The following is a 26806-nucleotide window of genomic DNA, read 5'->3' on the forward strand; positions in this document are numbered from 1 at the left end:
CGGAATACCCTGTATAGTAATATTATAGTAATATATTTCTTCTTTATGATAAAAATATCAATAGTTTATGAAATATTATGTTGTAATTTATTCTGATATATTTTGACATGAAATATAAAATATCTCATAAAATATTAATTTTTTAATAGTACATTGTTGATATTTCTATGCACAGAATAATGAGAAGAATTAATTGGTGTAAAGAAGACATATAGTTTAAAAAAAAATGTATGTATTTGAATATGAAAAATTGCAATTTTTTTGTACAAACTATATAATCTATACATGACTTATATACTAATAAAATAATATAAAAATACAGCAGTACAGGTTATTAAAGTAAAATTATATAAAAAACAAATTAGCAAATCAATAATATATTATGGGATGATACAACTTGTTTTTAAGATTAATTAATATATTTCAATTTATATACATACATTACCTAATAGAATCTATCTCATAGAATAGAGATATCTTGGAAAATTGCTGTTGTCGGAGTCGCATCCACTTCTGATTGGTTTTTTTCTTCAGACGAGAAGTTCGGTCGAAGATCGATGATATCCGAGCAAACATTTAATTCGCGATTACATTATTTTCAAGGGGCGAGAACCAGTCGACTGCCTCGCTCCCCTGTCAGCACCAATGCATCTCCCTTGGCAAGCACACGCGTGTCCGTCGAACGGTTTGAAACGTACTCAAACCACTCTTCGACCCCTGGAATAATAGAGATTTCACGCCGCGGGGCCCACTTTGGTTCTCACAGTAGGGGTCTGGCCATCGAACGATTTCCTATTGTCCAATAGTTTAGTTTATACTTGTGCTCCTGTGAGGACATTTAATTCACCAGACGACGAGATCGCGTGCCTCTAAGTATCTGTTTATAGTCCTTGGGGATCAATTTGTTTGCCAAATTATTTATTGGTCAAACGGGTAGACAAGAAACGACATTTCGCGCTACTACGAATTTATTTGATCTATGATTAGGAATGCGGTTTGGGAAAAACAAACACTATGATCTGCACATTCTTCTATTTTGTTTTTTATTCGTTGAACCGTGATATATTGATTTTTTAAATCATAATATCATATTTAGAATTTAAAAATTATTTATAACAGTCTGAGAAAATATTGTTTAGACATTTAAAAAATAATAGAAGTCAATCGATTCAATAGCAATATCTTTTTTAAGTTGCAGAAAGTAATAATAAGGGTGTGACACTTAGCAGGCAGAATTTTAGCTTAATAATATTTTTTTTTAAGGGGATGCTGAACTCGTTTACTGGTGAAATACTGATGATATATTGTACCATTTTATATTGGTTTTATTTTTCTATTTTCAATTTTTAATAATATTTTTTTTTTAAATAGAAGCGATGTTAAATACTAATGACCTTTTTCAATACTAATGATCTTCTTTTTAAAAGTCAAAAATATCAAGATCAATCAGAAGTCATTTGGAGCTGATTATTTAAAACTATATATAATTATTTTTTAAATTTTATTTGTTAATAACTTTTTAACGAATAACGAGCGACGTAAATGTCGTTTGAATATTGTTCAGGGTCATAATCTTGACAACATATGTCAAGATCAAGATCATCGGGGCAGATTCCCCTCAACGGTATATTTACCATAAATTTTTATATGTTATAACATATCTAAAGGTCATTAATATAAAATATAGGATATATTTTTTTATTAGTTAAAGGCACTCTTTTTTTACATTAAATACAATATTTTTACATTAAATACATTAACACATAATATTAAATACAATTACATTAAATACAATTAACACATAATTAAAATAAATATATAAAATTAGCCTTGCTATCAGAGACTAAAATATCGTAATTATTTGTCACTAGCAAACCAGATACCCATGCAAATTTATGTCCTTGCTTTTTTTTGGCGCCTAACATTCGTAAGAATTTACCTTCCGGGGTAAAAATCTGCACTCTTCCATTTTCAGCGTCGCCGACAATGATATATCCTTTCTCATCAATTTTTAATACTTCAGGTGATCTACAAATTAAAAACTGTTTTCTAGTAAAAATTATAATCTTAATAACAATATTAATTACATAAAAAAATTTGTTAAATTCTCTTTATAGCAACATTAAAATAATTTAAGGCTTTGGCTGACTCACTGCAGCTATCTTGCTAACAACAGAAGAAAGAAAATACATAATGAAAATTCTAACAAAATACATTAAAATAGAAATAAATACTTTTTAATAAAAAATAGAAATACTTTTTGATAAAATAATCGTTTGCAATCAATAGAAAAAGCTTTTGAAATATATTGAATCTTTTTTGTTTTATTACAGTAATCAACCGTTTATGTAGAATTGAATTGTGTTCTTCATTAGAATGCATTTTCGGTTTTGTTTTAATAACAGACAATAAAAAATGGATAATGGAACATTATAACAATTCGAAACAAAAAAAGTATGGATAGATAATTCTAGCTAATAATCCATTAATGTCACATCGCCATATTTATGCCAAAAAGATTATACGTGCTTTATAAGCTGCACATTAGATAAAACCATTACCATTGCGAATCACTATAAAGTAATCGAATATTTCATTTGACAAATGAAATAAAAAAAATTAGTTTTATATATAGCAAATGAACAAGGCAGATCAAATTGCACCACGATAATATCAGAGCTCACATTACTATTAAAGATATTTTACTGACATTTGATGTATTGGAAGGTTCTTTCCACTCGTCGTATTTATCTAATATTATTCGTTGAATTATGTTTTGATCAAAGCAATTTGAAAGACTTGTATTTTCATTGAATAATTGAATATATGGAAATAATGTGATGATTTTATCTCGTCTAAGCTACAACTTTTACAAGGAATACAATAAAATCGCAACATGGAAAATTATCCGATAAATGATACAAAGTGATTGACAACTGTTATTATTTCGATGATTAAATTTTTAATTTTTAATTTTTATTTTTGATAATTAAATTTCAAAAAGATAAATATTAAATTTAAAAAAGATTTCAAAAACTTTATTTATTTATATACCTAATATGCAGAGTAATTCTAAGACGATTTTTTTCTTTACCAAAATTTTGTTTAAAGCTTAATTTTTTAATTATGAGAAGAAACAGTTTGCCGAATACTCCTTAATATCTCTCTCTCTCTCTCTCTCTCTCTCTCTCTCTCTCTCTCTCTCTCTCTCTCTCTCTCTCTCTCTCTCTTATTCATTCACTTACCACTCACTCATTCATTATTCACTTATTTATTTATTCATTTATAAGTTACTATAAATACAAGATAGAATGAGCGAGTAAGCGATATGCGAATGACAGAGAGAGAAAGAGAGAGAGAGAGAGAGAGAGAGAGAGAGAGAGAGAGAGAACGAGAGAAAGTGGAGGAGGAAGAGAGGGGGAGAAAGAGAGGGGACGTGTATATATCCGTACTATTTGTATAGCAAATAGCTGATCGTAACAAGCCTTATGTAATTGCCCGCATCGGACAGTTAATTCGCCGCTTCTGCCTGTCTTCTATACTCATTACGTATAAGCAAATTATTCTTTCTTATAATTTAAAAACTAAGCTTCGAACAAAAGTTTTAAAAGAAAAATCGTCTTAGAATTAAGAAATATGTCATTTTAAAGACAAATGGTTGTTCTAAATCACTATATATGTACAGTTGGTGTTAGTAAAAATAAATAATAAATTAATATTAACCTAAATAAGCCATTTGCTGTGCCAATACCACCGATCGATTGAAGAATTTCTCCATCATGATTAAATATCTAAAATCAAAAAATGAATTTCTTTGTTTATTATATCTCTTGTAGAAATTTAATACTCACTGAGAAATGACTCACTGAGAAATTTGCAGTAATTATATACTAACAGTATACAATAGTACGCCAGTAATTATATAATAATAAATAACAATTACGCAACGTAAACATTTCGTTTAGATACTGCACGAACGTGCGCGTACAATTTTTTTAATATTTCGTGACGTTTTAAAAATTTTAATATAGTGTGCAAATTTAATATAAATTTCAGTTCATGAATAAAAAAAATGAGAAAAAATTAGAAAACACGTGATTTATTTTGAAAACAAGATAAAATAGGTAAATATTGAAGTCAAATATTAAGGCAACAATTTTAAAAGTTAGTGCACCTTTACTTTGTGATTGCCGGAATCAGCAACGACAACACGCGTTACTGTTACGGCTACATCCGTTGGTTGATTCAGCTGACTCGCAATTGGATCAGTTTTATATGATTGGAATGTAACAGTGCCTCTTGTACGTTTATTCTTGGGACCCAAGGTATTCAAATATGTACCATCCTTCTCAAGAATTTGGACACGATTGTTACCAGTATCGGCGATGTAAAGCACGCTACGTTCTGGATGAAACGTGATTCCTTCTGGAGAACACAGCTCTGACTCTGCATTACCTTTACTGCCTATGCGATGAACAAGATCCCCTTTGTGATTAAACACGAAAATGCAATGCTTCCATTTATCTGTGAAAAATACCAATTAATTCGAATCCAAATATAAATAATTCGATGGGATATATCAGCAATTTCGTGAGTAATAGTTTGAATTAACGTAATGATACTAGAACTCATCAAAAGGAATAAAAAAATCTTAATATAGGTTCGGAAATTTGCTCTATTTTTATAATATATTTTTATAATATATATTAATCGCTTTAGCCGATAAACAATATATTATATCTATAAACTTCTTGGTAAAAGTTTGGATATCGTTAAACAACTTTTGATCGATCTGCTATATGTTTCAAAATGACTACGAGGAAATTCTTTGACTAATACAATAATATTAAAAATAATTACTTAAAAACTTATATAAAAACGTGTATAATATGTAATATAGGGTTTTTGAAAAGTCTAGAAACTGTCGAATAATACTCGAAAACAAAGCATTTTTGAAGAAAATGTTTCAGACAAAAGTTTAAAGTAGAGTTTAAAAAAAATTAGCTTTGTTCTTAATTAGATACAATTAATTTTTAGATATATGTTTATTTATTGATTACTGAAGCAAAAGATTCAATAATTAAAGATAATTGCATTGAATTAGCAGAAGCTTTAAAAACATAGGTATATCACAAAAATAAAAACTAATAAAGTTTGTTTAAATGTGTTATCTACACTTTTGTGTTTGTATCAAATGCTCTGTTTTTCAATATGGATTAAATAAATATTCAAAACCTGTTACATATATTTCGTCGTGCATTTGCAAAAAAGTAACTCCTTGAGGTGCTATCATTTCCTCGTGACGAATCCTTCGCACAAGTTTGAACTTTCTATCGAGAATGACAACTTGTCCTGATCCTGGACAAGTTGTAATAATGTTATTCCTCCAAGAATCAATGGCTAATGCTGACGGTCGATGCACTATATCACGGTTCACAATAACTTTTGGTGTGAAAGTTCTTCGCCTGTTATATCAATTTCTCATTTCATAATTTTGCATCATCACAATCATACAATTCTTGACATGATGCAACATAAAATGATTTGCACGTAAATTTAATTAAATTAATATAATAAATAAATATAAGATAGTTTTTATACTTGTATAAAGGACTTGCGTTCCTTCTTATAAATGCTTTGTCGTCATTTACTTTTCTGAGTTCTGTTTGAATATCATTTAATTCTGATTCCCAAATGGCAACTGTTGCCATTATTTCTGCAGCTCTTTGTTGTAAATTCAAAAATGTTTTTACCTGAAAAAGATATAATTTAATATTGTTAAAAATGGATTGTTAAAATTGTCATACTATTGTTTTGTTTTCTATCCAAATTTATCTTAAAGCAATGATGCCAGGCAAAAGACATGGTATCATATAGAAAAGTAAATGGAAGAGATATGCATACAAAGAGAAATCCTCGGTGTGTGTGTGTGTGTGTGTGTGTGTGTGTGTTTATATATACACACTACCGTCCAAAAGTTTGGAAAAACTTGCGATTTTTTTCGCATCTCACGAAAAGGTTAAGGTATCTCTGAAGAAAAATCGCAGAGAAATTTTCAATCATGCATTAGTTGTTCAAAATGAGATTAATGTTGATTTTTAAGATACCGATGATACGATGACAGTTTTCCTTTACTTGAGTTTTTTTGTAAAAATGAAGAAAATCGAATGAAGAAAAATGAAATGTGCGCAACAATGCAGTTCTTTGCCACAAATCCCGCACTGTGTGCAACGACTTGTCGTTAAACTGCGGTCAGTTTCCATATAAAAACAAATGTAAAGAGAGAGAGAAAGAGAAAGAGAGGGAGGAGCGGAGAGAGCATGAAAGAAGAAAAAAGAGCGGTGAAGCTTTGTGCTTTCTGGCATTATGGCACCCTGAAGTCGTACCACCGGCAGTCACGTGGCGAAGTGTGCAGACCCTTTATTCTGATTTCAGTTTTCTCCTTCTTTCTTTCTTGCTCGCCCTAGTCGTTTGATCGTCGCAAATAGGAGGATCGCTGCAATTCAGTGCAAGGACACGTGTACTAAATAAGCTTGGTTGCCTAAAGCCTCTTTTCTCTAACGATAAATCCTCGACATTGTGGCGATTTATCAATAACATAATTTGAAGAATTTTTACCGAAGTGATTTCTTTCTCATTTTTGATGAAAATTAAAGATTCTATTCTTCACACATTTCAGCTTAGAGTTTAAAATATTGTTTAGTAATATTTCTCTTTTTTTTCTTCCTTTATCTTTATGAATTATAAAAATGTCTTTATTCAAATATTTTTTATAATTTTATAATTGTTTATACTATAAAACTTATTACTATGAATTTATTATTATTTGTTACTAAAAATTATTTTTATTAATATGAACTTTATGTATTATATTTATTTTTAATCGTAATTATGAAATATTTTCGTATTAAATCTATCCGTTTTTGTATATATAACTATTTTCGTATTACATTTTTCTAGAAGAAAAAGAGTTTAAAAAAATGAAAAGAAATCTTTATCACAGACTTATCTAATTATTAGATATATATCTTTCTGATACAAATCTTGGTACAAATTTGTAATATTTACTTTTGCCACATGCATTTATTGGATCAGATTTAAAGTGTATCTAAATGGTGACTTCAAAGCGGTGGTACAAAGGTTTCTATCATTGTTTTTTCGCAACACTTAGTATGTCGATATATTTCACGCCAATCAGGTAGACAGAAAGACGTACACCGATAAAATGGGCATGCCGATAAAGTGGACAATGATGTCGATTCTTGGTCACCCAAGAATCGACATCATTGTCCAATAATTCAATGCCTTTCCAAGAGTAAAAATTCCTACCCGATCATTTTTAGCAATATAAAACATTTTGAATGAAAGAAAATATTTTTTAATAAGATAAATTCAAAGATAAAAATATATTACAATTGGACAATTTTAGGAGGTACTGTAGGTAAAATTTTTATCATCTGCTATAGAAAAAGCAAATAAAAATAGATTACAAAAATAGATCACAAAAATGATCATATAATTTGAAAACAAATAAAATCAAATAGTAGAAATGTACAAGACGGATTTAGTCGTGACTGAAACGTGCCTAATAATTTTTGAATTTATATACATAATATTTGAATTTATATTTCATAATTAATTATACGTCGCTTGTGCACAGATAGAGCGGGTCAAACTGAAATGTCTTATTTTGTGATTTTCGCAATAGATTACGAGAAATTAAATGACTAGAAATGACTAGAATGAACGCTTGTCCGCCCGATTCATCAAGCGAGATACGATCACCTAACATATTCACGCGTATTCACTGTTGCTAGAAATACAATGTACACTTTAATTAATGCTCTATCATTTGTAAATAACTTTCAAACTTTGTCACGTTCCTATGTATTACAATGTATACTATATTCTTTGCTTCGCACAGATGCACGCTCATTCATATTTATAAATTAATATCTTATTAATAATTACAAAAATAAAATTTTCTATTCAGTATAACTTATTCTATCTGCCTACGAGAAACGCGTCACTTATAATTTACCATATAAAATATTTTCGTTATTTTTTTAAAATAAAATATAATGTAAAATGTCAATATTTTAATTTAAAGAAACATATATATTAAAATTAATAGAGAATTTTTTGACATAAAGAAACTTGGTCCAGGAGTTCTGAAAAATTTATAATTTGTTATTGAACGACATAATAATAAAATAATAAAAAGGTCACCTTTATTAAGAATGATTAACCTTTAAGAATGATAATAAACAAAAAAAATATGTTTGCGTTGTAAACGATTATAATTTTTTAATTAATTCTATTCTATTATATTATGTTATGTTCTATGAAGTTGTTGTATGAAGTTTTGCATTAAGCTATCAATTTATTGAATTAATTTTTCTTTATGTATGAGAATATAAAAATATTGTCAGTGATAGAATGTCTGGATATAACATTTAAAAAAATGGAATGGATTTTTTATAATAAATCTTCTTCGTTCTAGATAAAATTATTTAGCAGCAATAACATTATATATAATAATATATCCATTCCAGTATATAATAAATTACAAATGACAAACAATTTTATAATATAAAATTACATTTTTAATTTTAACGTAAAGTTATGTTACAAGATCAAATAATAATCGGCAATTTAAAAGCATTAAGATGAATTAAATATATAAAACTCACAAAAATTATTGTCACAAAATTTTCAAAATTGACAGAAAATATCAATATTTATGTCATTATGTCATTATATATATATTTGTTTGTTATAATATTACTTTTATATATTTGCAGAAGACATTATGTGTTCCTTAGGTATTTTTAAGTATAGTATTCAATATAATCTATTGTATTTATAATAACATCGTTTTTTAATAGTTTTTATACACGATATACAAATGAACCAATCTTGAATTGAAATCTAGAACTCTTTCGATGATTATAATTAGAAGAGTCACACCGAGTAGAGCCCTATGTCTCCACGCGCGTTCTTTAACCAGTGCGATATAAACATACATGTCGGAATTAATGATACACCGTTTAGTTACGCGTCAGTTGATTTTCCCACTGCTTTGGCTTTGTGAGTTTTAGAAGGGGAAAGGGAACTCTGTTTTCGGGGATTCGACACGCGTTCTTCAATATGTCACTGTGGCTAATTTTAGGGGCCAACTATCCGCCACTCAAGCGCCTCCGAGTTTCAAAGATAGAGAGAGGTTGTATCGTGTCCTATAGTAATTTAAACGATTGTGATATTTCTAATCTTTAATTTTATTAAAAATATTATCGATGCTATAGTATGCTACAGTATGCGCTATGTCTTTTGTAGATTGTGTTAAATCTAATAGAAACGTAATAAAAAAAGAAGAGAATTAAATTGATTAAATTCACAAATTATTGCATCACATTTTGTATGTTTTTATCTTATAAATGTAAAAGTCATATTTTTTTAACAAATTTATTTATAAAGTTTACACATAAATAGAATTGCGTGACAATTCTGTACATATATAATTTATTTTTATGACATTGAATAATAAAGAATAGCTCTGATTAAAAAATTTTGTCGTATTTATTTTGAGCATTTTAGCTTGTTTTTAGGCCATTTTCAGCGATATCACAGATTTAATCTTTGACTTTGATCTGAAAACAATTATTTTAACGTAACGTTAAAATTTCATCTTAATTTTATTTACTTATATCTTTCATCATCAATTGTCATCATCAATTTTCTTTCTGATTTTTGTATTTCTTCCGCCTCAAAGTTCACATTGTAATCTATTTCTTAGTTGGTTTTTCATTCACTTTAATAATTAGTGAATATACGCACATTAATTATGTCAAATTAAAAGATGTTTTATTCATTACTTGCCAAAACCATGGAACTGCAAAAAATTCATTGTGCATATCTCTAAAGATGATTTGAAAATAAGTCGAAACGTTCGATTGATTAATGAATGTAATCAAGGAATAAATACATTTTCATACTTTTATATTATATAAATATTATATTATAAAATATTATATTATATTATAATAATCGCACCGGTTTACTCTCGGTTGCCCTTTTGACACATTATTTTATTGTTCTAATTTTAGATTATAATATAAATCCGAAACTTGAATTTCTAATTTAATTGCATGAAATAAATTGAAAAAGACTGATAGAGATACTGATCTAGTGTATAATTTTAATTTTTAGTGGATATTTTTTGACATATTAAAGTATTCTTCAAGGGAACATAATAAATATTCTCTTCGATTTTAATGAGCTATGGATATGTTAAAATGTAAATAAAAATAAGAGATGCTTTTTTTATAAATGTTGAATCACACATTAAAAGAGTAAAACTTTCCTTTGAAAAAAATCGATTTTGCAAATTTTGCATAGTTATTTTGAATTACTATGTTATAATAGAACTAATTATCAGAAATTAAGCATCATACATAAAATGAAAAAAATAATTATTTTATTCAATATTACTATGTAATTTTATAATTTTTTTTCTCTTAGAAAAATTTATATTAAAAAAAAAAAAACATTTTGTGGAATTAATTTCTTTCTATGTAATTTAATTTAATTATGCAATGTAATTTAATTTAATTAGTGGATTATTGAAGTAATTACTGCATTATTGTTATTCATCAGATCAGACGATGACGAGTTCGATATTTAAGTAACTTCGGCGAATGATTCGGCGATGTGTTACATAATTGTCAGGTCAGTCAGTCATCGAGCGAATTTTCCGAGCTCAGTGAATATTCGTGCTAGCAGGTGCGGTAATAAATTATAAAAGATGATCGGTAATTAACAGTAACTGCAACTGGATAGCGTTATACCGTCGCTGTGGAATACGCCCGCCGGTGCCTGTAGCTGACTCTTTATAGTGGGGTGTGCTTGTGACGTGAATTATTAGCCCTTGGGCTCTACAGAGAACCGTCGGGTGTCTACACGTGTGTGTGTGTGTGTGTGTGTGTGTGTGTGTGTGTGTGTGTGTGTGTGTTTCGCTCTATGTATGCGGGATTATTCGCGGGCGTGGCCTGACGAGAGTGTCGGGCGTGGCTAAGAGCCAACCCCGAAAAAGCTACCCGAGAGAAAGAGAAAGAGAGAGGGCTGAAGGAATATATACGGCGAATTGATTCAGGATGGACCCCATTTTGCCCATACAAATGTATAAATTGCAAAATTTATTTTTCTAACTAATGTACGAAAAACTAAATAATCTTTTCCTTCTATTCGTGAACTCATGTTCCGTTAATATGAAGAAGTGATTAAGTTATGATTGACTCGGATGTCAGAAGAAATTTGGAAGGCCATTCGAACAGACATGGTAAATTTCATATAGAATATTGTAGGAAATATCAGGTAAAATAAATTTCCTCGGGTTACAATTAGATTTCCAAAAGATAAAGTTAAAAAATATATATAAATTATAAAATTTTTGTTTCTATTTAACTGTAATTACATTCCATGTATTAAAAGAAATTTATATTATATTACGTGTACATTATCAATATATTTAATATATTTAAGGTTGAAATATAAAATTAAATCATGATCTAATTATCGTTTTATGAAATCTTTAAAAGAAATATAAATCAAAATATCAGGAAAGAATATGGATAGATACCACAAAAAGAATATGTAGAAGTTTCAAAAACTATATACTTTTATTCTTCATATTATGCAATATATGACAACAAAATAACAAATTCAACTTATCATTTCTATTACTATTTTTTAACTTCTCATGGGGTAAAAATGTTCACTTTTTTAAAAATAGGTAACAAAGTGAGAAAGATATATATAACGTAAATAGACAGAAAAGAGAAAAACGGGAAGAAGAAGAGGGGGAGGGAAGAGAGAGAGAGAGAGAGAGAGAGAGAGAGAGAGAGGGAGGGAGGGAGGGAGAGAGAAAGAGGGAGAGAGAAAGAGAGACGTAAAGAGACAGGCAGAGAAAATCGGGAAGGAGGAAAGCCGCATTATGGAGAAAGAGACAGGATTCAGAAGAGCCTTCACCATCGTACCAGACCACCGTGCCTGCGTTTGTACAGTGGTAATGGGCTGTCAGGAGCAGATGTTGGTTGCTCGTGCCTTATACACCAACACCATTATCTTCTTGCTATCCCGGGTTAGGTTCTGTCGGTTCGCGAATCCGCCCTGAACACTCTCTCGTCGCATCCTTCTATCTTTCTCCCAACCTCGCAGTTCATTCTTTGTCAATCCCGCCAACTTTTTACTCGATTTACGCCAATATATTACAACATTTCGAATATCGCTTTTTAACATTCTAATCTAAATTTAAAATATTTATTTAATTTTAAATTCATTAAAGCAGTTGTTTTGAAATCTATCAGACATAAAGCATTTATACACAAAAGCAAAAAAAAAAAAAAAATATTAAAGTCTGTATATTTTCTAATTCATGGTCGACAAATTAGAGATTTCTTTTTATCAACAAAAAGTTTAGACTAGGCTATAAAAAGATTATTTGTATTGTGAGATTTAAAAACAAATTTTAAATAATTAATGAATTTGCTTATTACGTTAGAATATATTAAAAGCAAAGCTATTAAAGTATAATTGAATATTGTCTGAAGTACATATAAAATAAATTTATTGGATTAAACTGGATAAAATGTTAAGTAAATTTATTAAAATAATACATTGTATGATAATTATATAAATTTAATTCATTTAATTCTCTTTTGAAAAAAAAAAATTATTGGATAATGTCTATTGTTAGATATATACATACATACATACACATGTGTGTGTGTGTGTGTGTGTGCGTGTGTGCGTGCGTGCGTGCGTGCGCGCGTGCATTTATATGTATTTTATTCAAAATAATTTTCTTTAATATATCACATTTATATCACTTATATCCTTTTTGGACAGTACTTATCCTAGTGGACAGTACTTATATTAAGAACATTTATATCCTTTTTGAACAGTGTGTTGGAGATTTTCATTCGAACACTTATAAAAATAAAGTCTATATAGCATTGTACATCTCATTCACCGAATTGGGATTTCTGGTTATTGCTAAATCATAATACTTCGATTTTGTATCAGCTTCTCTGTGAGTTTTTCTTTTTCTCCAAGTTTTCAAATTTTTTCTTATATTTCTAAGTCAAGTATTCATTCATTTTTTGGTATGATTTACGCCTTCATTCTTTTTTTATGATAAAATTATCTTCACAAAAATTTAAATCGAGAATCACTTTAAAAGATTTCAAACCGCGCAACTCTTGCGCGCCTAAATCTCTATCTATGCATCAGTTTAATAAACATAACTCCATTATTTTAGTTATCTTGATGAATAGTTTCAGCAATATATTTAAAAAAAAATAATGCTAATTTTCCGAAAATGCAATAAAAAAATCGATTTTTTTTTATTCGACGTAACCTCTTATGTGAGTGAATCATTTTAATCAATCTATTGGAACATTTCAAATTCTTTAATCGTAAATAATTTCGAAGTTATAAAATTATATAATTTCGCGAATATCTTTTTATCAATCAATTTTCATAATGCAATATATCTTTTGCTACTTACAATTTTTTTTGATAAAGTTTATTTTGTATCTTATATTTTATCATTATTATATTCAATAAAATATCGTAATGCAACATTTTCTGGTATCATATCTGGTCATACTTCTCTGTCAATTATTTTTCATCGTTTTTTCGCGTGCATTATATAATGTTCCTGTTATCGATTTTCCAATTTTTGGAATTTTTTTATTTATCTTATTGAATTTGCAGAAAATGATGAAAATTCCGATTAGACTTGGCAATTGATTTTCATCTCAGCCAACCCTATATGTTCACTGTCCACTCCCCTCCCTCTTCTTCCACGTGCTTTTCTCCTCCCAAGTAATCAATACTATGAGGCACTCTGCAGGCACAGGGCAGGTACAATGATAGCCCTGATTTTTTAAAATTGAAAGAAAGAGAAATCGAGATACAACATCAGAAGAAATAAAAGAAATCCCAGTTTATTTCATTTCGGAATGATTTGAGAGAATAAACTGTATATGTTATAATAGATATTATAATAGATAATTCAATAATATTCTTCAGCTTTCTCTTTTATTGTTGATAAATTTATTACATTGTACAATGTTTATTTAATAAATATATATTAAGGAGCCTTTCTATTTTTTTACTTAGATTTTGTTTCTTTATTATTTTCTAATTTGCATTTAAAATATCGTGCAATAAGTTCAAATTAAAATGTTTAATCTATTAATGTCAAATTAAATATTTTATCTTTTTTATCAAAAATTAAAATTAAATATTTTATCTTTTTTACCAAAAACTAAAATAATAATTTTCACGATAAAACAGTAACAGTAAAAAGATTTAATTTAAAATATTAGATAATTAGGTGCAATGTAATAAATTCATCAATACGAGAAAGAGATCGAAACTGAGGAATATTATGGAATTATCTGTCATAATATATATAGTATCTTCTCTCAAATCATTCTCTTCTGAAATAAAATAAACTGAGTTTGCTTTATTTCTTTCTGATCTCGATTTTTCTTCTAATTCTAAGATCTTCTAATAAAACTTATGGTTGATCAAGAGATAATGATAACAAATAAAGAGAGACGTAATGCTTCATGTTAATAATAACGTTTCATTAAACATATATTTTTCTAACTAATAAGTAAACTAAAATTGCAAAATAGTTTAAATATTTCATGATATATATAATTGTACTATTGTGCCACGCATTCTGTTGTATATTTTAAATAGATCGATATATTTTAAACAATTCCTGTTTTTATTTGATTAAAAATAAATACTAAATGTTCAAGATGACATACCTTTTCCTCATTATCAGATAATGTAGCATATGATGTGTCCTGTTCTTTTACATCAATCTGAACTTTTTGCATTCTTTGTCTAATATCATCTACAGATGTTTCTTCTGCGGCAACTATACGTTCTATTTTTTTAATTCGATTCTCTCTTTTTTTATAAAGTTCATTTATTTTAGCTTCGATATCCCTATTAATGAATTCTATCACTTCGTTTGCTTTGTCCTATAAAAAAAATTAATTTTTTTTGTGCATTTTATAAATAAACCTTTTAGCTACAAGAAGTGATATTTTAAGACATGGAATAAATATTTTCTGAAAATATTATTATAGAATTTATATAATATTATAGAAAAGTAACTTAATTAATAATTTCAAGTTACCCGAAAGTTGTTAATTTTATCTTCAAATTTCGTCGCTAATATTTGAAGATCTCCGTTTATATTATTTAATTCATCTTTTAAATCATTGACATGATTTGTCCAGCAAGCCTCGCAAAATTTCTATAAAAAAGTTAAAATATAAATTTTATGATATAAATGTTAAAATATGAATATTTTATGATATCATTCTTGATTGTTATAATTGAAAATGTTAAACATAAAAATCTATTATTTTTTATATACAAGATAGGGAAAAGTATGGAAACCCTGAAAAACTTCGAAAAATATAAGTGTTATAGAAAAGTATTTCCAAAGTTATAGATTTAAAAAGATTTATTTACTTATAGTCTTATCAGTTTGATCTTAAATGGTGTCGCTAAAGTTAAGATCATCTTAAATTTAAATGAAATCCCGTATTTTTAAATGAAATCCCGTACTTTTATTGCATATTCTTATAGCCTTCGTTGAGACTTTTTCAAAACAGTATAATTTTATTCATTTTGAGTAAATCGAAGTTTCGAAAGTATCGAGTTTTTTATGTTAGTAGTTATTTAAGATTGTCTTAAGATAACATTTCAACAGAATAATTATATGAGCTTACTTAAGATGATCTTAAATATAAGAGCGGACTATGAATATCAACTATAGTGCTACCCTTAACATTTCCATTCAATGTTAAATAAACAATGTAATTTTTTTATCACTTAAAACCAAATAAATTTTGTCTGAAACATTTTCTACGATGATATATTATTCACAAAAATTCATTTACAAGAATCATTCGACGAAGGCAATTAAAATCATTTACACACACACACACACACACACACACACACACACACACACACACACACACACGTGCGCGCGCGTGCGTTTAGTAGACAAGACATGATTGGAATACAAGAATGAAATTTAAATTTAAGAAATTAATACATCGGCATTAATATTAAAATAACTTAGAAATTAATACAATTATAAAATATGCATCATGAATTACTTACATTCTTACAGTGTTTACATTTATTTATACTTTTGCAAACTTCACTGCAAGTACGGCATCTCTTATCTCGTATTTTTGGTGGTAATGGCGCAAAGCTCACTGTATTTTTCGATTCTTTCTTATCAATTATTGCTACATTGCATACAGGACAAACAGACTTGCCATCTAAAAACAAACCTAACTTTAAAACTTTTATGCTAGAAAAATAAATTTAACAATCTAATTTATATATTGTGGGATTTAAAAATAATATATTATAAAGCCTGTAAAAGAATATACGAAAGAAATATATAATACATGTAAAATCTCACAAGAATATCTGGAATATCAGTTAATGTCTATCTATCAATCGAGCTACAAAACCATTCCAAAATCATTTCATTCAAAATGTATCTTGCAGAAATTGCACGTGAGAAATTGCACGTGTCAGGTTTATATCTCTCTGTACGCGTGTATGCGCATGTGTGCGTGCGTGCGTGCGTGCGTGCGTGCGTGCGTGCGTGCGTGCGTGCATTGAAAAAAATATTTTTATAGAAATAATAAAATTTTTTGAATAATGTAATAAAATTGTTTAAATAAAAAACGAAACAAATTTATTTCAAAAAATATCTTCTTTAAAAATATATATTATTTAACAAGTTAAACAATTACAGTTTTTTGCTTAAAATATTGACTTGGTTCCAATGAAATTTTTTTTTAACAAATTTTTATAGCAAATTTATTAAATCCAAAGAAATATTTTTCTTTATATAACATACCTTTTTTGCGTGATATCATAAATCGATTTTTGAAACAATGTACACAGAAATTGTGTCGACATTTCATCATTTTGGATAAATTTGATCTGCTCTTGCATATCACGCATTGTAATATGTCAATAGATTCGAACGAAGTCGTCCTACAATGTACCAATAAAAATGACAATTAATACTTTTAACAATTCATATCCAACAATACACATATATGTGTGTGTGTGTGTGTGTGTGTGTGTGTGTGTGTGTGTGTGTGTGTGTGTGTGTATGTATGTATGTATGTATAATGAATAAATAAAATACATTAAATGAGGAGAGCTGATCATAATACAATAAGGCAAAAAATGGATTATTTTCTTTTTCTCTAGATGTTTTTTATTCACTTTTATAATAAAATAAATCATGTGTGTAATTATTTAAGGAATACTAACATTTACTTTCTGTAATTGTTTTCCTTGGTTTTGTTTATCGTTGATTTTCATAGTTAGATTACTAACTTGCATAAAAGTTAAAGATAAAGGCCAAAATAATCGTACCTGCGACGACAAATATTTTGTTTTTTAAATAAATAGTTTCTGGATCCCGTCGGTTTTCTGTCAAGAGAAGCAGATCTCCGCAAAAATTGTGGTGTTTGTCGCATTTCCTGTCTTGATGTGACGTTTTCTAGATTGTGTGATAATCGTCGCTTGACCATTGTCTCCTTTCATCGTTTGAAAATATTATAATTAGACAATTTAATAATAATATTAGTGATTTTATTATAGATCTTTAAATGAAACTTACCTGCACAGAGTAGTTTAGTGGTAAGAGAGAATATAGAATATAGTTCGGTTGTAATTATTATTTAATTAATAATTAACACATTGTTAATTAATTAAATATTATATATATTTTTTCAATGTTTTTATTTCTAAAGCTCTATAGACGTAAATTTTCATGAAAATACGATTATAGTTTTTAAGCAATATAGTAGCAATATATTAAAAAATACATATTTTTTAAATTGCAAAGATAATTTATTTTACCATATTATTATATGCACTTTTAATTAATATTTTTCTTATCGAAAAATATACAAGTTACTGTTGCATCAAATTATATAAGATTTAAAACGTAGCCTATTACTTATAATATTACATGAAATAAAAATAAAATGTTATACTATCGTTCCGCCGCGTTTCATAATGCAAACTGATAAAAAATATTTGGATGACATACTTTATCTCATCGAGCTTAATATTAGTAATAGTGAATCACATATATCATGATAAGAATCATATTTATTGTGATAAGATAAACATTAAAAATCTTTCATTTAAAATTTTTATAATGAAATTCACATTTAAATTAAAGCCATTTATTTCAAATAATGCATTCCAATAATTTATTTATAAAAATGATAAAATAAAAAATAAATATTTTTTTTCTTCTTTATTCAAAAAACTTTATTTAAAAGTGTTTTAACAAATATTTAATTAAATTAATATCAAGATTTTTATTAATGAAAGTATCAAATGAATAAGAAAAGTAAAAGAATTTAAATACACGAACGATATTCTGTTTTGTTATCTCATGATTTCTTAGCTGAGTAAAATACAATCTAAATAAAGAACAGCACTGGAAAGTAAACGCGTTATTTGTAAAACGCGTCATTACCGTTACAATTACTTTTTTTAGTAATAGATTAGTAACGATGTTATTTTTTTTTTTTTTAATAACTGTAACCAGTCGTGAAAATCCGTAATTATTATTTTTGAGGATGAATCGTATCTTAGCTGGTAGTATGTATAACGGAACAAATTTCCAAACTTGATTATCTCGAAAACTAAGCCGAAAATGAAAAAAATTGTATTCTTTATATTTTTCTTAATTTTTTCATAAGGGATCACCTCCCGCTCGCTTGTTACATGTTATTCGGAAACACCCTGTGTATACATTACAATATATGAATATATATTCTCGAATCTTCAATCAACTGATACTCCAAAGAGATGATGGTCTTATTCTCTCGATAAATGCAGGTTGGACTGCAGCGATGACATCCTCTAACGCCAATTACAAATATACCAAAAATCCTCCCGAAGCGCGAGATTGCACGAGGCATGGCTCGAACCTCCGAGTAAAAAGGAGGGGTGTGCGTCACGGCGGAAGCCCGACCTTTATTTCAATAAAATAAAGATACCAATATTTTTTTAAGCTCATAAATACAAAAAAGTACTATTATAATATAACTTTTAAGTATTATCTTTTATTATTATGTTTTATTTCTCTTAATATCTCCACCATTAAACAGCGAATTCTAGTAATTATTTATGGAAACATGTATTTAATAGTCTGTCGTGCGCAGTGGTGCTAATATATTAATACACAATAGCATTACGCCAATATAGTCTTCTAAGTGTGTCAATAATATAACCTCTATTTTAAGAGTTTCAGAGATATCGAAGTGATCGATTCGATAAGAGTCAATTGTAGCTCTTCTGCTAATTTATAGTTCACACATTCAGATGTGGATATTTAATATACGAAGTGTGAATACACATTATTTGCTCTGGAGCTGAAAATAATGAATATGTTTATGATTTTTGCAAACAACCTTTATTATAAGATTGTTTACTTCTTTTAAGACAAGACTTTAAAAAGATTGAGAAATTAACAATTCAAGTTAAGTTTAAAAGTTTATCCGTTTTATAGAAAGCGCTCTAATAGTTTATCTATCTTCTGATAAATTAATATCTGCATTAAATATTTATATCTCTCTATAAGCCGATTTTAGCTAATTTTTTAATTTTACAAAATCAATAAGTGAGAGTGGGGATAAATGGAAAATGTAATATTTAAAAAAATTGAATACATCATTACAAAGAGTATAAAATATCATAAAACTTTTGTATAAAATATTTTTTTTCATATATCTGATAGCTTAGAAGATATTCGCTGAAAATGAAAAAATCCGAAGGGACTCGCCTTTTAACAATTTACCTTTTTCTATCAAATTCCGATTCGCTACCTTCACTAATGATTTTACTTTTAATCGACTCCTCGCTAGAAGATTCATTCTCACTATCGAAATTTCGACTGGAGCTCTTACGAGAGCCATCATTATTTTTAATCTTCGTCAACTTTCTCTCGCCTTTTGCAACAGATCTTTTGTCCCTTCTTCTTTTATTTTTATGTCTCTCATTGTCAGAAATGTCACGTCTACTTTTTTCTTTTCGTGATCTTTTCTTTTCTTCATGTTTATATAATTTGTCATGTTTACTAGAATTGCGAGAGCTCGACGTGGAATATCCAGTATCTTGGCGATTTTTCCTACGATAATTCATTCAATTAAATATATAAATTCATTCAAATAAACATATAATAAAATAATAATATTTTTGTAGACATAACGCATTAATCATTTTCATTTTTCGAATATTTAAAGATTCATAATATTTTTTAATAAAATTCTTCTTAAAATTTTCTATAAATTAAATAATAATGAAGCACAATGGGTAAAATAGATCGACCAGGAATTAAAAATTAAAATATTTTTAAATTTTAATTTCTAAATCTGAAATATCAAAATATTTAAATATATTTTTCACATATTTGTCCCTTTTTACAAATAATTAATAATTTTATTTCTTTCTATATAATAATTTAAATAAATTTTAAACAACACAAAGTCTAAAATTATGACTTAAGATATCTTAAGAACTTACAAAAGATAGATATTTTTGCTAAGATGAATAACAAAAAGATGTTCGAAAGAATTTATAGGTATTTCTAACGTTTTTTGGATATATTATATATTTAAAAGGAGAATATAATTTAGTATGACATAAGTGAATAAAAAATTAGATTACTTAATCCAATTTAAAGTAAAAGAAATAGAAAAAAATTTTGTAGAAATAATTTATAATAGTGAAAAACAAATATTTAATTTTATAAAATTGCTTTTTTTTATAATTTTATAATTTCTTGCATTTAAAAGTTTAAAAATAATTAAAGTTAATTTAAAAATAATGAAAGTGCCAAGTACCGTTTAGAACGAGAGACACTTTTTGGAGACAAATCGAACTTATCGATATTTTCTCTTGAGTCTTCGATCTCGCTGTAATTTGCTTCTATGTCCTTATCACATCGGTTTTTATATCTCTTGTAATCTCGCAAATTTCTCATTTTTATGTCATTGTCATCTCGGGAAATAATACTGATATTCGACACATTCATTTTTTTGTTATATTTTTTGTTCTGTTTATACTTGCTTTCACTTTTCACTACGTAAAGTCGGTACCATTGTAATAGTATCACGAGCGTATTTTTGCATGTAAAGAATATGTTCATGTAACTAACTATTTGATAATGAATTATCAATATTAAACGAAATGCCAGAAACGGCCCATCCTGCAAAAGAATGAATACATATTAAATTAAACAAACTAGTTCAAAGATTTATGAAAAATAGAAAAAGGCATTTTTAGATTTATCGTGATTTGCCATAATTTACCATCATGATTATGTTTATCATTATTTTATCAAAAGCGTTTTATTTTAAAACACTTTTGAACATCAATTATTATAAAGTATTAAATAAAAAAAGATAATTTACAACATAATTGACAGCTATAAAATAATGTTTCATATTTTTCACACTACTTTTATGATATTTTATGTATGCTGTTTAATTCCTTACTTAATCCTACCTCGATATCATTTGTTAATATTCAAAGAATTCTGAGGACATAACAGCTTTATCTACACATAAGCAGTGTACTATTAGGAATCAGATACTTTGTATATATTATTTATTATTTAATACTTAATAATAATAAAGTGCATTAAGTAAATAAATAAGATGAATAACAAAAAGATGTTCGAAAGAATTTATAGGTATTTCTAACGTCTTTTAGATATATATTCAATATATATTCAATATATACTCATATGTATTCAATAATACTTATCAAATTATGAGCATACTTGAAGAATCATATTCAAAGCGATTCCCCATACATCAATGCTGCAGCAACTGGTTTCTGTTCGAATTTTCTTCCTTGCGACGCTGCCGGATGATAATCGGGACTTTCTCGACTTAGTGGCAGTCAGCACGACTGTAAATTGCATCAAGGACCATGCCCAAATGCCCAGTGTTAGATATACAAGTACAGGTTCTCTTGCTATCCTATCTTCTTTAAAGGAATCGAAGAACTCGATGATGTCGGCTGCAGTACCAATGTAGACTAACAACAGTTGACTTAATTGGTCGCGAGTCAAATCACCTTTCGGTAACATCCATCGACCAATTATTAAAATCAGCATTAAGAATTGCTCAATCAGAGTGACCCACGTTTCTGTGGAAATCTGTATATCCGGTAATTGAATATCAACCTATTTGATGAAAAAAAATAAGCTGTATTTCAATTAATGAATTTAAATAGAATTGCCATTCATTAGCTCTACTTTTTATTATAAAATTATACACATGTACATACATACACATATACGCTTATTATTATTACTATTATTATTATTATTATTATTATTATTATTATTAAAAGTCGCAATTTTTTAACATGTCTCCCCAGCGCTTAGCAATACTGTCAATAGATCAAGTTAAAAGATCAAGAGGAACATTGGTGACTAAGGAAACAATATCAAAAGAAACTAGTATATAATCATTGGCTACATGCGTGTCAGATAATAATTTTTTAATAAATTGAAAATTATTCTCAATATGACTCTAAGATTTTGGGATACTGTTTGAAAAGAGTTCGTTCAGGAAGGATGCTAAATTATATAAAAGACTATTGAGGAAATAATTATTCGAAGGGAACACTCTTGTTTATCTTCTTTGTATCTTAGGGAATCTTAATAAGCTTTGGGGAGAATCCCCACAAAGAAGATGCTCATATGTTTCGGATATATAGAGTGTCTGAGATCACTCGCATCACACCCCTTTTATCTCAGAAAGAGCATTAAAAAAAAAAACATTTCAGACAAAAGTTATATGGCTTCTAGGTATACATAAGATAATGTCACTAAATTGATTTTTCCAAATGGATCCCCTATTTTTCAATGCATATTCATTGTGTGCGTGTGTGTGTGTGTGTGTGTGTGTGTGTGTGTGTGTGTTCTCAACCCTCATAACCGGTATCCAGAATGTATATAATATTTACCTCTTCAAACTGCATATCTTTTGTTTTGGAAAATTTTTTTGCATTATTAAAAATCACGGAAATATCTTCGAATATTTCGGAATCGTCACATTAGATAAGACATTTCGAATAAAGATTATATATACTCACTTTTTATCAAGTTTTATAAAAAAGATAATAATAAAAATGGTACGCACGCCTAAAGCCTCTTCTAAATGTTTTAAATCTCCAGCTGCCAGATTGGATAAGTCAAAATTTTCGGATATATTAATATTCGATCCACGAGATTTCAATCTCTTATCTACTTTATCCAGTTCTAACAACCAGATTGCTGGTACCACGCTACTAAGATATAAAAATACAGATGGGCAAAACCTAGAAATATAATAGTCATGATAAATAATAAATTATTTCATTATAATAAATTATTACATTAATAATAAATAATCATTAATAATAAATTATTATATTTATTTCAAGTTGTATCAAATCAAAAAACAGATCAAAAAATACATAATCTCATTTTAATCGTTTAAATATCACGCGGCGCGATGGTGGAAGCAATTGCTTTTTATCGCTACTATATTTTTATTGACATGAGATTGGCTAATTTATACCATAATGTATTCCACTTTATCTTTCTATCGAGCCAAGCTGATTATGATGCATCTCTATTTTATTTATCACAAAAAAGACACATATAAGATTGTTCATACTATGAAAATATAGAAAGATTCTCTTTATTATTTTATTATAGTCTATTGCAACAATTATTTGTGTGAAAATATATAATGCTAAAATTGTGAAAACTTTAATATATTAATAACTCTCGGTCTCCCTTATTTCTTTCATTCGTGTTTTTATTCTGAAATGAATCTTATACTTTTCATATTTTTAATTGTTTAAAACTTATATTATATCGATACTTTGCATCGCACTTATTTTATATCGTACTGTTTATTATAATTTTTCAAAAATGGGTTTTCAAAAATAAATATATGCTGACAGAATATCATACGCTACTATCCAATTCCAAAGTGATCGATGAGTCAGGTAAATCAGGTCACGGTTCACTTTTTCGCAGATGTCAATAATTTTTTATCTGTCCGCTCACATTTCGAACAAAGTAGATTCTAACACGTCGGCGTGCTCGTATTACTAATGCTTCAATTTCCGTCTGTCAAGTTGACGGTCTCAAAATATATATACTTCCGAAAGATACTTTTGCACTAATCTTTGCACTAACAATATTTTATCTAATGTATATTGACATTACATACATACATACATACATACATACATATATATGTGTGTGTGTGTGTGTGTGTGTGTGTGTGTGTGTGTAATATACTATATATATATATAATATATATTAGTTTGGAAAAATTATTTTTGTTCAAGTCTCTTGATAACTTATAAAATCAAAACTAAAATGCTTTAATAATTTAATTAACAATTATTACAGTATCGCATAGAAAAGTATAGAATATAAAAAATGAAGAAACTTTGTATTTTATATATATTAATATGAATATTACAATAATAAATATTATAATATGAAAATGTATATCGACTACAATACATAGTAGTTTATGCGATTGTTGAAATAAACCATACTTGTAAATTATGAACAATTAATTTTAAAATTTTGTAAATCAAAATCATATTAATATATTAATTATTATATTTGATTTCTCGTATATACTTATATTTAAGTGAAAAAATATAATTAGTTAAAAAATTAAAATATACTTCTATTTGTTCTTTTTAGTCTTTAAAAAGAGATTGGAATTATGTTTCTTCAGATTTCAATATTTTCACACAATCCAACAGAGATATATTACAGTATATTGTCATGATATACACAATTATTATTAATAATTAATATTATCTGTTATACAACATGTTATCCTAATTCAATATAGTAATTATATTGTTTGTTTGAAAATTGAAAGCATAATCTGCAATATATAATTGACATACCATTTCCATTCCTGATTTTCCTTTATAGTGACCGTAAAAATGCCTTCGAAGAACAGCAACAAGATAGGACAGCTCAGATACCAAAAATATGGATTTTTCTTGAAAGTTGTTACCTGCCAGATAGCGATGAAACCATGCGATGCAAATACTAAACGCGTAATTATTGCCTTAATTGTTGCCAAAAATTTTGCCATAACCAGTAATTATAGTTCTTCTTGTTATTCACGTGTATTATAAATAAATAAATAAATAAAAAAAAACTGTAATTTCTTGTATCACTCACACATTAAATGCATATAACGTATACATTCGCTATTCAAACGTAAACACGTTTCTATATTCAAAAAGAAATAAAAAATAATACTTGCTATTACATACAAGTAAAATTATGAAGGAGTATTTATGAGAGAGTAATCGAGAAAGATACAGCGTCGAAGCACAACTCGCTAAAGAATAGTACAAACTATCTATAGTTCGTAATACGCACATGCGCCCATCATTTGGAATAAAAGGCATGGCCTTTTCTTAGATTTTCTTTTTCTACTAATTCAAATTATAAAAAAGATCTATACGGAATATTTTATATGTTTCGCTCTAGTAATTGTTGACAACATTTGGCAATAGAATTATTATAAGAACTTTACAATTTAAATAATACCTTTTATTATTTGTTATTATTATTTATATTACCTTTATTTTGTATTTATTAATTTACATATATATATATATATATATGTGTGTGTGTGTGTGTGTGTGTGTGTGTGTGTGTAATTACGGTTAAATTTTATTTAAATTGTTAAGTTCTTTTTATTGTCTTCTATAAAGTTTTTAAGACTATAAAATAATATAAAATACATAACTCATGAAAAATATAATGGGATTAATATATATAAGTAGGCTGATGATGAATTTGGAACGGTGTTCATAGTGCTGCTAGCGCTGACAATCAATTTTGAAACACAGCCAATATATATAGCGTAATTTCAGCAATGTGTGCCTTGGTTATCTACGTACTATTACATAAACTATATTGTAAACATATTGTAAAAGAAATATATTTTGAATAAAAAGCTTATAAACTATTAATTATTAAGAAATTAATATATCGTTTCAATCGAGAATAAAAATTAGTTCATTTATTTTTATTCATAAAATGAGAAAAAACAATATAAAATATTCAAATTATGGATTGTGTACTAATTTCGAATTGGACTTTCTTATGAAATTAATTAAAAATAATTAAAAATATTAATAAAATAATAAACTAAACTAAATAATATATTTTTTAATATTTTTGTAATTATTATAGCATAAAATTTTTTCGTTTTTTTTTAAATATTTACGAAAAAGTAAAAAAAATGGATTTTTAAAGAAATAACTTTTTCTTCAATAATTCTCTGAAATTATATAGAGTGCATAATGGATTGTATTAAATACACCATCATACCTTGTAAAATAGAAAATATTCCAATCTGTAACTGGTATATATAAACATTTTTAAATTCTGCAATTCATAATTGATTTAATAATTAATAAAAGCATAATTATTCTCTTTAAAATTATGATATTCACTGCTTATATTAAAAACATTTTTTTAAATTTTGATTATAAACATGCACTAATAAATAAAAGTTTTAACTTTATATTGAAACTATCATCTTTTTTTCTTTAGAACATTTATATATTTAAAATTTGAATCATATTC

General features: G+C 27.3%; 2 protein-coding genes across 2 annotated transcripts; both read right to left on the bottom strand.

Annotated features, from left to right (window-relative positions):
- Window positions 1–1686: 1686 nt before the first annotated feature.
- LOC105429977 (uncharacterized) lies at window positions 1687–18524 on the bottom strand. The gene is made up of 11 exons (XM_089080211.1): window positions 17759–18524; window positions 17512–17675; window positions 16982–17121; window positions 16225–16388; window positions 15224–15343; window positions 14847–15065; window positions 5602–5753; window positions 5236–5465; window positions 4175–4524; window positions 3724–3791; window positions 1687–2028 (listed from the first exon to the last, which is right to left on the bottom strand). The coding sequence occupies exons 2-11, from the start codon at window positions 17667–17669 to the stop codon at window positions 1806–1808; spliced, it is 1824 nt and encodes a 607-aa protein (XP_088936337.1). The 5' UTR covers window positions 17670–17675; window positions 17759–18524; the 3' UTR covers window positions 1687–1805.
- A 147-nt stretch (window positions 18525–18671) lies between these two features.
- On the bottom strand, window positions 18672–26738 carry LOC105429976 (transmembrane protein 26). The gene is made up of 6 exons (XM_011643261.3): window positions 25102–26738; window positions 23316–23493; window positions 21944–22351; window positions 21003–21367; window positions 19958–20287; window positions 18672–19532 (listed from the first exon to the last, which is right to left on the bottom strand). The coding sequence occupies exons 1-6, from the start codon at window positions 25293–25295 to the stop codon at window positions 19493–19495; spliced, it is 1515 nt and encodes a 504-aa protein (XP_011641563.2). The 5' UTR covers window positions 25296–26738; the 3' UTR covers window positions 18672–19492.
- Between the last annotated feature and the right edge of the window lie 68 nt (window positions 26739–26806).

This window comes from Pogonomyrmex barbatus, unplaced genomic scaffold (assembly GCF_055798465.1).
Source record: "Pogonomyrmex barbatus isolate J1 unplaced genomic scaffold, ASM5579846v1 scaffold3, whole genome shotgun sequence".
Lineage (NCBI taxonomy): Eukaryota > Metazoa > Arthropoda > Insecta > Hymenoptera > Formicidae > Pogonomyrmex > Pogonomyrmex barbatus.

Bases quoted from the DNA above. Each gene is read 5' to 3' on its own strand.
- LOC105429976 (XM_011643261.3), bottom strand. From the start codon at position 25,295: ATGGCAAAATTTTTGGCAACAATTAAGGCAATAATTACGCGTTTAGTA. The intron at 23,494-25,101 runs GTATGTCAATTA...TTATATTTCTAG, and splicing joins GAAAATCAGGAATGGAAATG to GTTTTGCCCATCTGTATTTT. The intron at 20,288-21,002 runs GTACTTGGCACT...GAATTATCGTAG, and splicing joins AGTGTCTCTCGTTCTAAACG to GAAAAATCGCCAAGATACTG.
- LOC105429977 (XM_089080211.1), bottom strand. From the start codon at position 17,669: ATGGTCAAGCGACGATTATCACACAATCTAGAAAACGTCACATCAAGA. The intron at 5,754-14,846 runs GTATGTCATCTT...TATCTTTTTCAG, and splicing joins TATCTGATAATGAGGAAAAG to GTAAAAACATTTTTGAATTT. The intron at 4,525-5,235 runs GTTTTGAATATT...TATTTTTCACAG, and splicing joins CGACGAAATATATGTAACAG to ATAAATGGAAGCATTGCATT.